Source organism: Eubalaena glacialis, chromosome 10, assembly GCF_028564815.1.
Source record: "Eubalaena glacialis isolate mEubGla1 chromosome 10, mEubGla1.1.hap2.+ XY, whole genome shotgun sequence".
Lineage (NCBI taxonomy): Eukaryota > Metazoa > Chordata > Mammalia > Artiodactyla > Balaenidae > Eubalaena > Eubalaena glacialis.
Window position 1 is genome coordinate 79933054 of NC_083725.1, and position 12422 is coordinate 79945475.

At 42.0% G+C, this 12422-nt stretch overlaps 1 protein-coding gene across 1 annotated transcript in view; it reads left to right on the forward strand.

The window, feature by feature from the left end:
* The first annotated feature begins 6300 nt into the window (after positions 1-6300).
* Positions 6301-12422, forward strand: part of PDE3B (phosphodiesterase 3B) — a 174824-nt gene continuing 168702 nt past the window's right edge. The window contains exon 1 of the mRNA XM_061201481.1: positions 6301-7365. Coding sequence (XP_061057464.1) covers positions 6373-7365 — 993 coding nt within the window. The 5' untranslated portion in view covers positions 6301-6372. The remainder of the gene's footprint in view (positions 7366-12422) is intronic.

A 12422-nucleotide genomic window follows, 5' to 3' on the forward strand; every position in this document is an offset into this window, starting at 1 on the left:
TGTCTCTTAAACATTACATTGGAAATTAAATCAAACATAAATATATGTAACGTTTTCTATAAGTCTAAGAGAAAGTGTTCTTTTACTGATTTTGTGCAAATGGATGTTAAGAAAAATATTTTTCAGTAACAAAATGGAATCTTTTTTGTATTAAATCATGTATTGAAAGTTTCAGTTAAAATTAATTGACTAATAAAACACAACAACAAAAACCTAAGGACATACAACCAAAAAATCTGATTTAAATTGTTCTGAGAAATGAAAACACACTTCAAAGATTTTTGAGTATTAACTGAGTACTTATGCATGGCATGGAGACTAAGACAGGATTCTTGTGTTTGAGGAGTATATTGAAGACTTTACCATGTAAACAAACATGAACCTTTGTATAACAAAGAGTAACAATAAACTCCAGTTCCACATTACGGCCATACCATTTCTCTAGCCTCCTCATTTCTTACACTTTTGTACTTTGCCCCTTCATACCTTACACTCTAGCCATAAAATACTTGTAATTATCCAAATGCACTATTCCTCCAGATTTTTTAACTTGTTTGCTTCCTTTGCCCAGATTATCTTTTCTCCTACTTTATTTAGGTAACGTCTCATCTTTCAATACTGAGCTTAGAAATCTCTTTCTCTGATTCCTCAAGAGCATTACTCCTTGCCTGGTACTCCACCCTTGGTCTGGGTTAGGTGTCCCTCCTCTGAGCTCACAGAGTACACTGAGCTTGCTTACATTTAAATCACAGCTCCTGTTACACTGGGCTCTAGTAGTCTTTTTACTTTTCTAGCTTTCACCATGAACCCTTAAGGGCAGGAACCACACCTTTCATCAATGTATCCTTGTCAGCTAGCACAGTCCCCAGCACAATGCCAGGCACTTGATAAACACTGAATGAATGAATGCATTCATTAAGGGAGAGAAGGCAGAAGGGAGTGGTTGCATAGGAGAGTTGAGGAAGTAAAAGAAGTGAGGGATTAAATATAGAGATGAGAGAGAGAAAGTGGACAGAGGGGAAGAGAGAGAGAGGAAGACAGCCATCCAGACACTGGGGAGAGAACTGGAACTGGTGGAGGAGAGACAAATCTTGAAAACAAGCTGAGACAACCACACAGTAGGGAGACTCCAGAGAAGAATGACTCTCTCCTTCTTTAATAGTTCTCAAGCACTGTTCCCAACAGTTTTTATCATGTATTCTCTTGTGCTCTTTAATGGTCTACGTACATAGGCCCTACCTCTCGTATAAAGCTGCAGCTTGAGGAAGCTTCTAAAGAAGTTTATAGTTTTTTTTTTATTTTTATTTTTTATAGTTTTTTAATGTTCTAAATAGCATCTAGCACAGTGCTCTGCATGTAGAGGACACTCAATAAATACTTGTTGAGATGATCTAAAGAGTGAGTCAAAGTGAGGTTCAGATTCTGAGATGAGTACTAGCTGGAAGGAAAATAGGTAGTATTGACACACTTAGGCAACAGAGTTGCCACTGCACATTGAAAACAGAATGATCCTTTCTATACCAGAGAAAAACCAGTCTTTCTTTTTATTTTTAAATGTAAGTTTGAAAATGTTAATTCTTTCATTCTTTCAAGACCTTTTAAAGTTTTCACGTATCTTAAAGAATGGCTCTAGTTTTGGAATTTGGAATCTCAATGATACTGCTTAATTTACTGGCTATTCATGAAAATTTCTTTGATATTTAAAATTTTTCAGACTGCTTTGTATCTTTATCCCTGAGAAATTAGGGTTGCTTTATTACGGAATTCTGAAAAGTTACATTTTAGAAAGAGAACTCAGTTCTAAGCACTTTACAAAATCCAATTCAAATCCATTTGTTATAGTCTATTTCAGAGGCTTTAAATCCTCCCTCCCTCGCTTCCCCTTCCTCCCTCCCTTCCTTCCTTTTTCTTCCTTTTATTTCTTTCTTTTCCTTTCTTTCTTTCTTTCTTTCTTTCTTTCTTTCTTTCCTTCTTTCTTCCTCCCTCCCTCCCTCTCTCCCTTCCTTCCTTCCTTCCTCCCTCATTCTCTTTCTTTCTTTTTCTTTTTCTTTTTCTTTCTTTCTTTCCTTTCTTTCTTCCTTCCTCCCTCCCTCCCTTCCTTCCTTTCTTCCTTCCTTGCCCTCCCTCCCTCCCTCCATTCTTTCCTTCCTTTTTAACATTTTTTCTTTTCTTTCCCTTCCTCCCTCCCTGCCTTCTTCCTTTCCCTCCTTCTCTCCTTCCTTCCTTTCTCTTGGCCCAAGGGTTCCAAAGAGGGGGCTTCAGGTCAGAGTAGGAGGTGTCAGAGACTTGCCAGTAGTCAGGCTCTGGGCTGGGACATCTCCACCTCAATAACAGCAGTCTGCTTTTATTTGCATGACATTTCTTTTGAAAAAATTCGAAAACCATGGTTGAGAGGTGACAATATAGAATGAGAACAGGAATAAAAAGCTCTTAAATAACTGGTAACATTTATCCCCTGCTTTTCATCTGCTCTTTAGAGGCTGCTCCATAAATTGAGCTGAGGAGTCAGATCCTGAGGAGTCACTTGAACATGGGACAGTGATAAGGACTGGATAGAGTCTTATCCCTCATCCAACCACCTTTACCACCCTTTCCTATTTATATTCCATGCTAATAGGGTCACCAATGGGTGCAGGGACTCAGATCCATTGAAAATATTTAATTTTACAAGGGAATTTCTGGGAATACTGCTCTAGAAATGGATTTTCTTTACATCTGGATTTTAGAGTTTAGGAAAGAATCCTATCTTCTTTTTTCAAAAAGAGACTGAAAGCACAAGGTATAAGGATGGGGAGTTAGACTTATCAGAGGACAGGACAGGTGGGGAGGAGTTGCTGAGACCTAATATGAGGCCCATTTGTTAGTTCAGCTTCTTTGAGGATGAAGGTTTAAAGAGAGAACAAGAGAATTCACAGAGAGGGTAATTTCCGATCAAGCAATGGTGAGAACCAGAGGTCCCAGGTGAAAAAGTGGGTGTTCTAACAGTTGGGCTGAGCCCAGTAATGGGACATCTCAATTGATGCTTGTAAGGTTAGACAGGTGGGCAGGCAGTGGCATCTAGAAGGTCCACCAATGGGGTCCTTAGCCAGTAGACTAATGTTGAGGGGCAGAGCTTTTGGCCCTGAGACTGGAAAGACCTAGGCAGGATTTTAGTTCTTCTGTATATAATTGGAGCATTGGCAGCTTATTGGTGTGGGTACCTAAAATGGAGAACAAAATTCTCATCCTATAAACTGGGGCACATGGGAAAACTGGGTCTTTGGAGCTTGAGGGCAAGGACCTCATTATCAGAATAGAGAAGTAGACAGGGGGTTGCACTGCACCAGAAGGACTTGGGAGCTGGGTAGTAAGCACTAGGATCCCACGTCAGGGATCATCAAACTGGGAGAATGATTCTAGTGGAGAGATCATGGGTCAAGACGTGCGGGAAGGCAAAGTCAGGTAAAATGAGGCTGGGGTAGAGAGTGTTGAGAAAAGTCAAAGGTATGCTGTCACTTTAGGGTTTTTTTTCACAACAGATAATGGTCATACATTCTTGAACCTAAAGACAGGAGCTAAGTAATTCTATTGGTTGTTTAAATCTGGCAAAAGAATAACTAAATAATTTGAACTCTAAGACATGTGGCCTACTACTAATCTCTGACAAAAACTGTAAACAGAGAAGGGAGTTGCTATAAACATAGCTAGCTGATTCTTTTTGTGCATATTTTTAGTTGAGTAAACTGATGGTCTTTGGTCACGTCCTTACATTTTATTTTGCAGTCCTCGCAGGTGCTGGAGTTGGTGTCTAGAGGGATGCACTCCAGCTAAAGGTTATTGAAAGAGTTGGGCTTTTAGCCTCATAAAGACCTGGGAAGACAGTTCAGAGAAGGAGAACTGGGAAGTATGAAGAGGGCTTTGCATTTTATTTTCCAGATAAAAGGATTTGTATCCAAGGACTATTATTTTTATTTGTCAGCACTGAGAGTTTGCTTTAGTTTGGTGGTACAAATAATTCAAAGGTTGCTGTTAGCAATCCTTGGATCCTAAAAATACCTATATGTTTTTGGCATATAGAAATCAGAGCTTTTTAAGACTGGAAGGGATTTTAAGATCATCAAAATTAAATTGCTTCATTTTACAGTTGAGAACACTGAGGCCTGTAAAAGTTATGTGACTTGCTTAATGCTGGACATGAATGGTTGGGCCAGGACTAAAAACGATGAAATGGATTTCTAGTCCACTACTATTTCCGTTACCATGCCTATGCTATCTCAGATGACAACCCAAGCTTTTAAAACAACAACAACAACTTTATTTATTTATTTATTAACAACAACTTTAATCTGAATTTGTTCTGATTTTCAAAGCAATTTATTATTTCCTATGAGAATTTATAATGGGCATTTCAGTGATGCTGATACTAGTTTGTCATGTGCTTCTGTACAAGCTCAAGATGTATCCATCAAGCTTCCTATTTTAATCTTTGATTGGTAGTGATGAGTTCTGTTTATTTTTAAATACATTTTAAAATGTATTTGCTGAGTTCTGTTGAAATTAGATTTTTTTTTTTTTTTTTTAATTTTCAATTGTCATGGTGGAAAAAAAAGATCCCTTGGATTTTTATCTTTTAGGGCAAGCATTTGACTAATCAACTTGAAAACTCTATTAAATATTTTTTCCTTTACCCAAGAGGCAGACAAGGAAAGGGAATTCTGGTCTTTTTTCATCTTGGTCAAATTCTGTGCTAATTTCTCTGTGATTTCTGCTATGCATTGTGAACTATGACCATATACGAAAATGGTCTGTTTTAGGTCAAGGCTGTGGGCAAAGATTAATTGGTGAAAAATGGGCCTGTTTGTGGGATTTACCACACAGTAAGGTTTCAGATCTCCCTGGAAAAATGTGGAATTAGCTCTTTGAGAAATGAAGTTCTGTCATGAGGTTGAAGGGAGAGTTCTGGTGGAGGGAAACACAGTTCACTCTCTAAGGCAGTTATGATTGGTTAGATTCCAGAGCAGTCCCTTCGGTACAGCAAAGTTCTTCCCGCTTTCAAGTCAGTGTCTCCCACACGTAGCTAGTTTCACCAGTAATTCACAGATAGCATCTTACTTGGCTTCTTTCATGGCCAACTGATCCAAACTGGGCAATGGTCTTGGTGAGAACTCCGAATCCTCCCATTTCCCCATCTCTAGAACATGTAGTTACAGTGAAAAAGCCTTCCATGGGGAAAGAACTTTTCGACAGATTTTCTGTGCTCCTTGAGGCGGATGCAGATGTCAACCAGTGGGTATGTTGGGCAAGGACGCAGGGAGGATGGAACGGTAGTTCCTCCCCTATGAAGATGGTTCTCTAGGAAGACAATCGCGGTAGTATCTACTAGGATGCTCCCAGCGAGCGCTCCACGTGCATGCTCCTCCCTAAAAGCCACTGCAAGGGCCTGCTGCGTGGCCCAAGAATCCACGCTGCTGTTGAGGTCAGACCTAGCCACAGTGATCAAGGTTTCTTCCCCATGACCTTGGTGGTGGCTGGCCCTTTACCAGGTCACAGCTCGGCTCGGACAGTCCAAGGGTCCACCCTAAACTGGGATGAGGGTAGAGGCAGGACCCGCCGCCTCCCCCCTTCAACTCGGTTTCTCTACTAGACACTCCCCTTGGGAGTAAACATCCTCTTTCCCTACGCCCCGGGTGGTGAGCCTGCCTGGGGTCCGTGACTTACCCCAAAGGGAACCTGCGCGCCTGGGGTCCCAGGATGGCGGGCTTGCCCCCTTCCGTCCGAAAAGGACCCCTCCCGTCTCCCCCAGCCCGGGCGGGTCTTCGGGCGGCCGCGGCCGCGCTCTCCCCAGTCTGGGCACGCTTCGTCGGCTGGGGTCCCCAGCTCGCTTCCCGGCGGGCGGGCGGCCGGCAGGGCAAACCGCGGAGCGGGTGGCGGCGGGACTGGCCGGGACGCGGGCGCGCGCGGGCGGCGGGCGGCTGGCGGCGGGCGGGGCGCGCGCCCGGCCCGGGCGGCCGCGGGGGAGGAGCGCCCGCCAGCCGATCGCGCGCCCAACGGACTAGGCTAAAGCCGTGAGGTAACTGTTGCAGCTCGCGGGAGCTGGGAGGCGACACCGAGGCTCCAGTCCCGAGAAGTGCCCGAGGGAAAAGGAGGGGGTCCTGCCGCAGCGGTCCCAGGGAGAAGCCCCTTCCGCCCCTCTCCTTAGTCAGCATGTCGCGGACCCCGCCGCTCCTACGCCCGCGCGGCGGGGACCCTGGGCCACGGCGGCGGGCGCAGCCCTGACGCGCTGCCGAGCCGGGGGGCTCCTCGAGCGCGGGGGCCAGGCGGGAAGGAGCGCGAGCTGCCGCTGCGGTCCGAGCGGGGCGTGCCGAGCCCCCGCGGCCACCCCGCGTCCCGGCCATGAGGAGGGACGAGCGAGACGCCAAAGCCATGCGGTACCCGCAGCCGCCGGACGGAGCCGGCTCGCCCCTCGAGAGTCTGAGGAACGGCTACGTGAAGGGCTCCGTGAGCCCCCTGCGGCAGGACCCCCCGCGCGGCTTCTTCTTCCACCTCTGCCGCTTCTGCAACGTGGAGCTGTTGCTGCCGCCGCCGCCGCCGCCGCCGCCAGCCTCCCCCCAGCAGCCGCGGCGCGGCTCTCCCTTCTCCCGGGCGCGCCTCTCGCTGGGCGCCCTGGCCGCCTTTGTCCTCGCCCTGCTGCTCGGCTCGGGGCCCGAGCGCTGGGCTGTCGGGGCTGCCCGGCTGCGGACCCTGCTGAGCGTCTGCTCGCACAGCCTCAGCCCCCTCTTCAGCATCGCCTGTGCCTTCTTCTTCCTCACCTGCTTCCTGACCCGGACCAAGCGGGACCCCGGGCCGGGCCGGAGCGGCGGCGGCTCCTGGTGGCTGCTGGCGCTGCCCGCCTGCTGTTACCTGGGGGACTTCTTGGTGGGGCAGTGGGGGTCTTGGTCTTGGGGGGACGGAGACGACGGGGCCCGGGCTCCGCACACGCCCCCGGCGGTGGCCGGCAGGCTGTTCTTGGTGCTGAGCTGCGTGGGCTTGCTGACGCTCGCGGAGCCGGGGAGGCTCCGGCACAGCATCCTGGTGCTGTTCTTCTCCGGCTTCGTCTGGTGGGTGTCCTTCGCCAGCCTCGGGGCGCTGCCTCCAGCCCTCCGGCCGCTGCTGTCCTGCCTGGTGGGGGGCGTCGGCTGCCTGCTGGCCCTGGGGCTGGATCACTTCTTCCAAATCAGGGAGGCTCCCCATCATCCTCGGTTGTCCAGTACCGCGGAGGAAAAAGTGCCTGTGATCAGACCCCGGAGGAGGTCCAGCTGCGTGTCGTTCGGAGAAACTTCAGCCAGTTACTATGGCAGTTGCAAAATGTTCAGGAGACCTTCACTGCCTTGCATTTCGAGAGAACAGGTATGTTACCAGAAAGCAAAGTTTGGTAAGGAAGGGAGGGCGGTTTTATCGCTTCAGTTCCCGAGTTGAATTAGCGTGTTTGAAAGCATGTTTACTTCCAGGGTGAAAAAAAGACAAGTTTTATTCTGGAAAGATATTCCTAAAATACAGGAAGCTTTAAAAAAATGCATAAGTACCATTTATCTTTGAATAGAAATGAAATAGCAGACTGAGCATATTGCACTTTTTAAAGAGTTTTTTAATGTAATAGATGCGTTCTCAGAAGAATGAAGTGAGTTATTTGAAGTATAATAGATTGACTACTCCCACTTTGGCATAGTCTGATGTGTAGCTTTTTGGTGACATTTATCTGTTGCTGTTATAATGGTGATGTCTCCCCAAAGATAGCGTACAGCCATTAGAATGAGTGGAAAAAAAATATATATGAATTTTAATCAGTGTGGTTTCATTATTCTTGATAATTGAGAGGACAAATCTGAGATCTCATAATAAAAAGAGAAAACAGTGATGAGTTTTGGAACAGAGACTTGTTAATTTAGATGAAAAGACTGTTGGGGATAATTATAAGAGATTTCTCCCCCACCCTCCACCCCAAATTTCAGCAGTGTAGGCTAATATAATCTTTTACAGACTAACTCATGGTCCTGTGTGTTTGTTGCATAATTAGGAGAATGTTGTAACAATTTAACCTTTAAACTTAGTAATGTTTGGAAATATGCCGAAAGCATTTGTACAATTTCTTTTCCTGTAGGTTTATATGCTTTTGTGTTTTAAAGGAATGGAAATCATCATTAGGGAAAGAGTTTCTATTTTTGTATAGCCTAGGGAAATCTCACCTGTTCTACATCACTAAGAAACTCATCAAGTATAGCTACTGTTCACAGAGCATTTACTAAGTGCAAAATACTTACACTGTCTTAAACCCTCACAAGGACTCTGTATGGTAGGTGACATTAACCTCGAGTTAGAGATGAGCAAATTGAGGCTTATAGAGTTTACCCAACTTCACACATCTAGTAAGTGGCAGTGCTGGGATTTGAACCTAGATTTTTCAGTTTTCAATGATGTCTTCTAAGCAACTAAAAGGATGAATGTAGAGGTTTTCCTTAAGTAGGAGAGTAGGAGTCTATACTATTGGTTTTCAGACTTTTTGATTAGTGATATGCTTTACACCAGGGACCCAATATATTTGAAACAGAAGTTTCTTATTCTTACTACATCTGATGCTGTTTGCTCTTCAATATAATTTACAAGCTGTCACACTATCCATAGTGCTCAAAGAGACAACACCTTGCTCCCTGAAAAGTGTTTTCAGAGGCTGCTTTGTGGTCTGTAGTTACTTGGCCAAACGCTTGAAAAAAATTGTTCAAAAAATATCATGGCTTTTGTTTTCTCAGTTTACTGCCAGTGATAATAGACAATGCTCAGAATAATGTGTATCAAGAGAAGAATTGTCAAGAGAAGATTCACTGTAGAGCAGAGTCATATCAGCTATTTTCATAGACTGGAATAGCGTTTGACGTTTGACTATTTGCAAATATATTGCGTTTTTTAACACCAGGAAAGTGTTTTAGCACAGTTTCATCACATTTGTAGACAATTTTCCTGAGCTTAGCAGCGTTACAGTTTAACGTAACTTAATTGCAATATATTGGCCTAGTGAATTATGGGTGTTATCTTACAAATTGAAAATTCCTGGTCTACTTGATCCTGGTCTGGTGCTCTTTCCATCACAGCAACCTTTTTTCAACCGTTAACTAGTGCGGCATTGTTATGCTAGGTAGCTTTGTTATTTGTATTAGAGGAAAATATTGTGCTTTTAAAATTTGTGCTTTTAAAAAGGGCATATTTTATTAGTGCAGAAAACCCTTATTCACATTCCACTATGAATAGGAACATTTTCTTGGTGGAGGGGGTCTTAAATATATGCTAATAGTTCAAGGGTTTATACATGGTTAATGTTCAGTGTCATAACGTAATACTCTTTCGGCAATACTAGAAACTACTAGATATTTTTAACTTGGCAGAGACTGTAATAAAAATTTTTTACTTATGCTTTTTCCTGAAGTTTAACAGTGGATCTGTGGTTTTGTTTGGATGTATGTTATGTGAAAGAAATTAAGTGGAAACCAATACTTTTATGGAAGTAAAAGATCGAGAGATTTTCTAATTTTCAAAGTGCTAAACTTTCTATGTGATAATTGTAAAGTCACTCTCTTGTTTCAGAAAGTGAAGGGAGACAAACGGTTTTGGGTAGAAGCTGATACAGGGGAAAGTCTCCTGGATTCATAGAGGTTCAAGGGTAAAGTCTTGGCCCTGCCATCTTATTGGAAAAGTTGGTGAGCCTTTCCGAGTCTGAGTATCCTGTCAAATCATGGGATCCAGTAGGTGAATTCTATACCACCTTCCAATTCTAGAATTCATTTCTTTTAGTTAGTTTACACTTTTTGTAAGGTATAAATAAATGTATGACTAAAACTTCAAAAGTTAATAGACCTCGAAGTTTTACTTAAATGTTTAATATTGATATTGCTAGCCTGTATTTTCCAAGGTGTGATAATTGGAAAGTATGAACAAATATTCTGTATTATTTGAAGAGAAAGAACTTTTAACACGTATATGTGGACTTTCATTTGTGGATTGATAAAATTATTACGCTTTCATTTCCTTAAGAATTTAAACATTTTTATTAACATCTTTGAAAAACAATTGAAAACTCATATTAATATAAATGTTTTTAATTGTGTGAGAGTAGATTCAAAGTAATTTTTAACATTTGGGATGTTATGTTAGATACTGTATTGAAAAATAGTGGCATATGTTTGTAAAACATATGATTTTTCATAATTAGGTTTAAAGTTTAGTTACTGCTGACTGTGTTCTACTTTGGTGGGTTAATGGAAAGAAGCACTAAGTTTGTAGTATATTTGTGAAGAATCAGCTGAGACTAATAGGAAGTAAAAAAAATTTTTTTTTACATCTACATAAGATGCTTTGGCCAGAATTTAACAAGCTACATTTCTATGTCATTTTAATTATACATTCTACAATGCAAATTTCGGCTGCCAACCAGATCATTTTGTGTGTGATAGGCTAGGTATATACAGGGTTTTTTATAAAGGTAAATACAAGGTTTTTTAAATAAAGGCATAAGTCTGTGTGTGAGATATTTTTCTATACCTAAAATGCTGAGTGCTTTCTAAATGGTTAGGTAAATATTTAAAAATTCTGTGGCCTTAAAGCCCATAAATATTATTTAAAGTGTTAATTTTGTTTAAAAAAGGATACGCATGTAGTATGAAGCCTTTTTAAAAAGATTTTAAAGTTTAAGTGATTATTTATTCCCCTAAGGAATCTGCAAGGCATAACCCACTATGAATTTTTTAAAGAATACTGTGGAATTTGTGAAATTTAATGAGTGAGTGTTTTATTCTAATTTCATGTTAATATTTTGTAGTGAAACATCAGCCTACGTAATATTTTTATGCTTTATTTTGTAAATATTGTATGTACCCTTGCCATCAGAGTTATCTTTCAAAAACACAGATTTGATCAAATCACTCGCTCTGTTTTAAAAATCTGTTACGGGCTTTTCATTGTCCACAAAATAAAGTTCATGCCCTTGACCCTTGCTTGCAAAGTCTTTATAACCTGCTCTTAGCCTTGTTTTGTTGTTGTTGAAAGCCGTTAGGAGTTACGGAACACCTCCCCACATCCATCCACTGCTCTAGCTATTTGAGGACTGCTTATTGTTACTGACGTGTAGACTTTTTTCTTTTGATTTTACCATTCACACTGGTTGAAATCTCCTTTAAGAAACGTATAAGATTAAGAAGCGTTTAGACACTACAGTGATGCTCAGATTAATGTATAAGCTGAGAACAAAACTCCATCCTAGCAGAGTTGGCCAGGTTTAAAAATAAAAGTTGACAAATCGTGTCAAGCAGTGATGTGATGATGTGTGATAGAATATTTTCATTATACCACATGAAATAGTAACATCTCCATAGTTTGTTTTCCCACAGTGAGTGGAAGGTAAATAGGGCCAACCATAAGTAAAACTTCGGTTTTAGTATAGTTTCGTGATGTTTGTTTTCATTGTTCTCTGATTTTTTAATCCTCCTCAGTGGCAGGCGCTTCTCTGATTCTCTTTCCTTCTCCCCTTTCAGTTACCAAGTCAGCCTGTTTCCCTAGTGCATTCTCCTGCCTTCTTATACCCCACCCGAAGCAGGAAGAATCTGTACTTGCTGAAAAAGTTTATTTCAACATAAATATGTTTGTATAGATATAGAAGAAATAGAAGAGGTTTGGAGTTTATCTAATTGAAATCTGCTCATTTTATAGAAAGGAAAAAAATTCAACTCCAGAGAGAGAAGAATATTGTCTCTAGGTTATGCCACGAGGTTTTGGGATACAGGGACTAGAACCTAGGTCTTGACTCCTAGTTCACCTGTACTTTCCGTTAAGAGCATATACACCTGCAGTCATAGTTTTCCAAGGCTGTTCTTAATTTGCCAGCTATTTCTAATTATGTGATAAACAATGTCCCTGAGTAAAAGCGGTTGAGGGTGGTGGTGGGAGAGAGGGGAGTGAGAGGTAGGAGGTACTCTTGAAATCACATAGTTCATGATGACCTTGAAGATAAACTTGGTACCTGATACCATTATTTCAGGGTGACTTGTCAGGATGCAGCTGGTCTGAAACTCAGGTGCCTTAAGAGGCCAGCCACATAGCCTATTTATGTTATACATTGGGGGAGGAGGGGAGGTAAGGAAGAATGGAAGTGAACTGTTGCCTACTTTGCCTAAGGGCTTTCAGTTTAAATAAAACAAACTGAACAACCCTGTTAGCCAAGCAAAACTTTAGTAGAGCTGGGTTCTGTCTGTGGGTAGTTCCTGACAGTTTATAACTGTATATAATTGTGTATAAACAATTATAATTATAGTTTATAATAATTATAATTATTTATTTTTATTATTTATTTGTTTAATTATATATATAATATTTATTTTATTATATTTTTATTATTAACTTTATTATAATTATAATAGTTTATA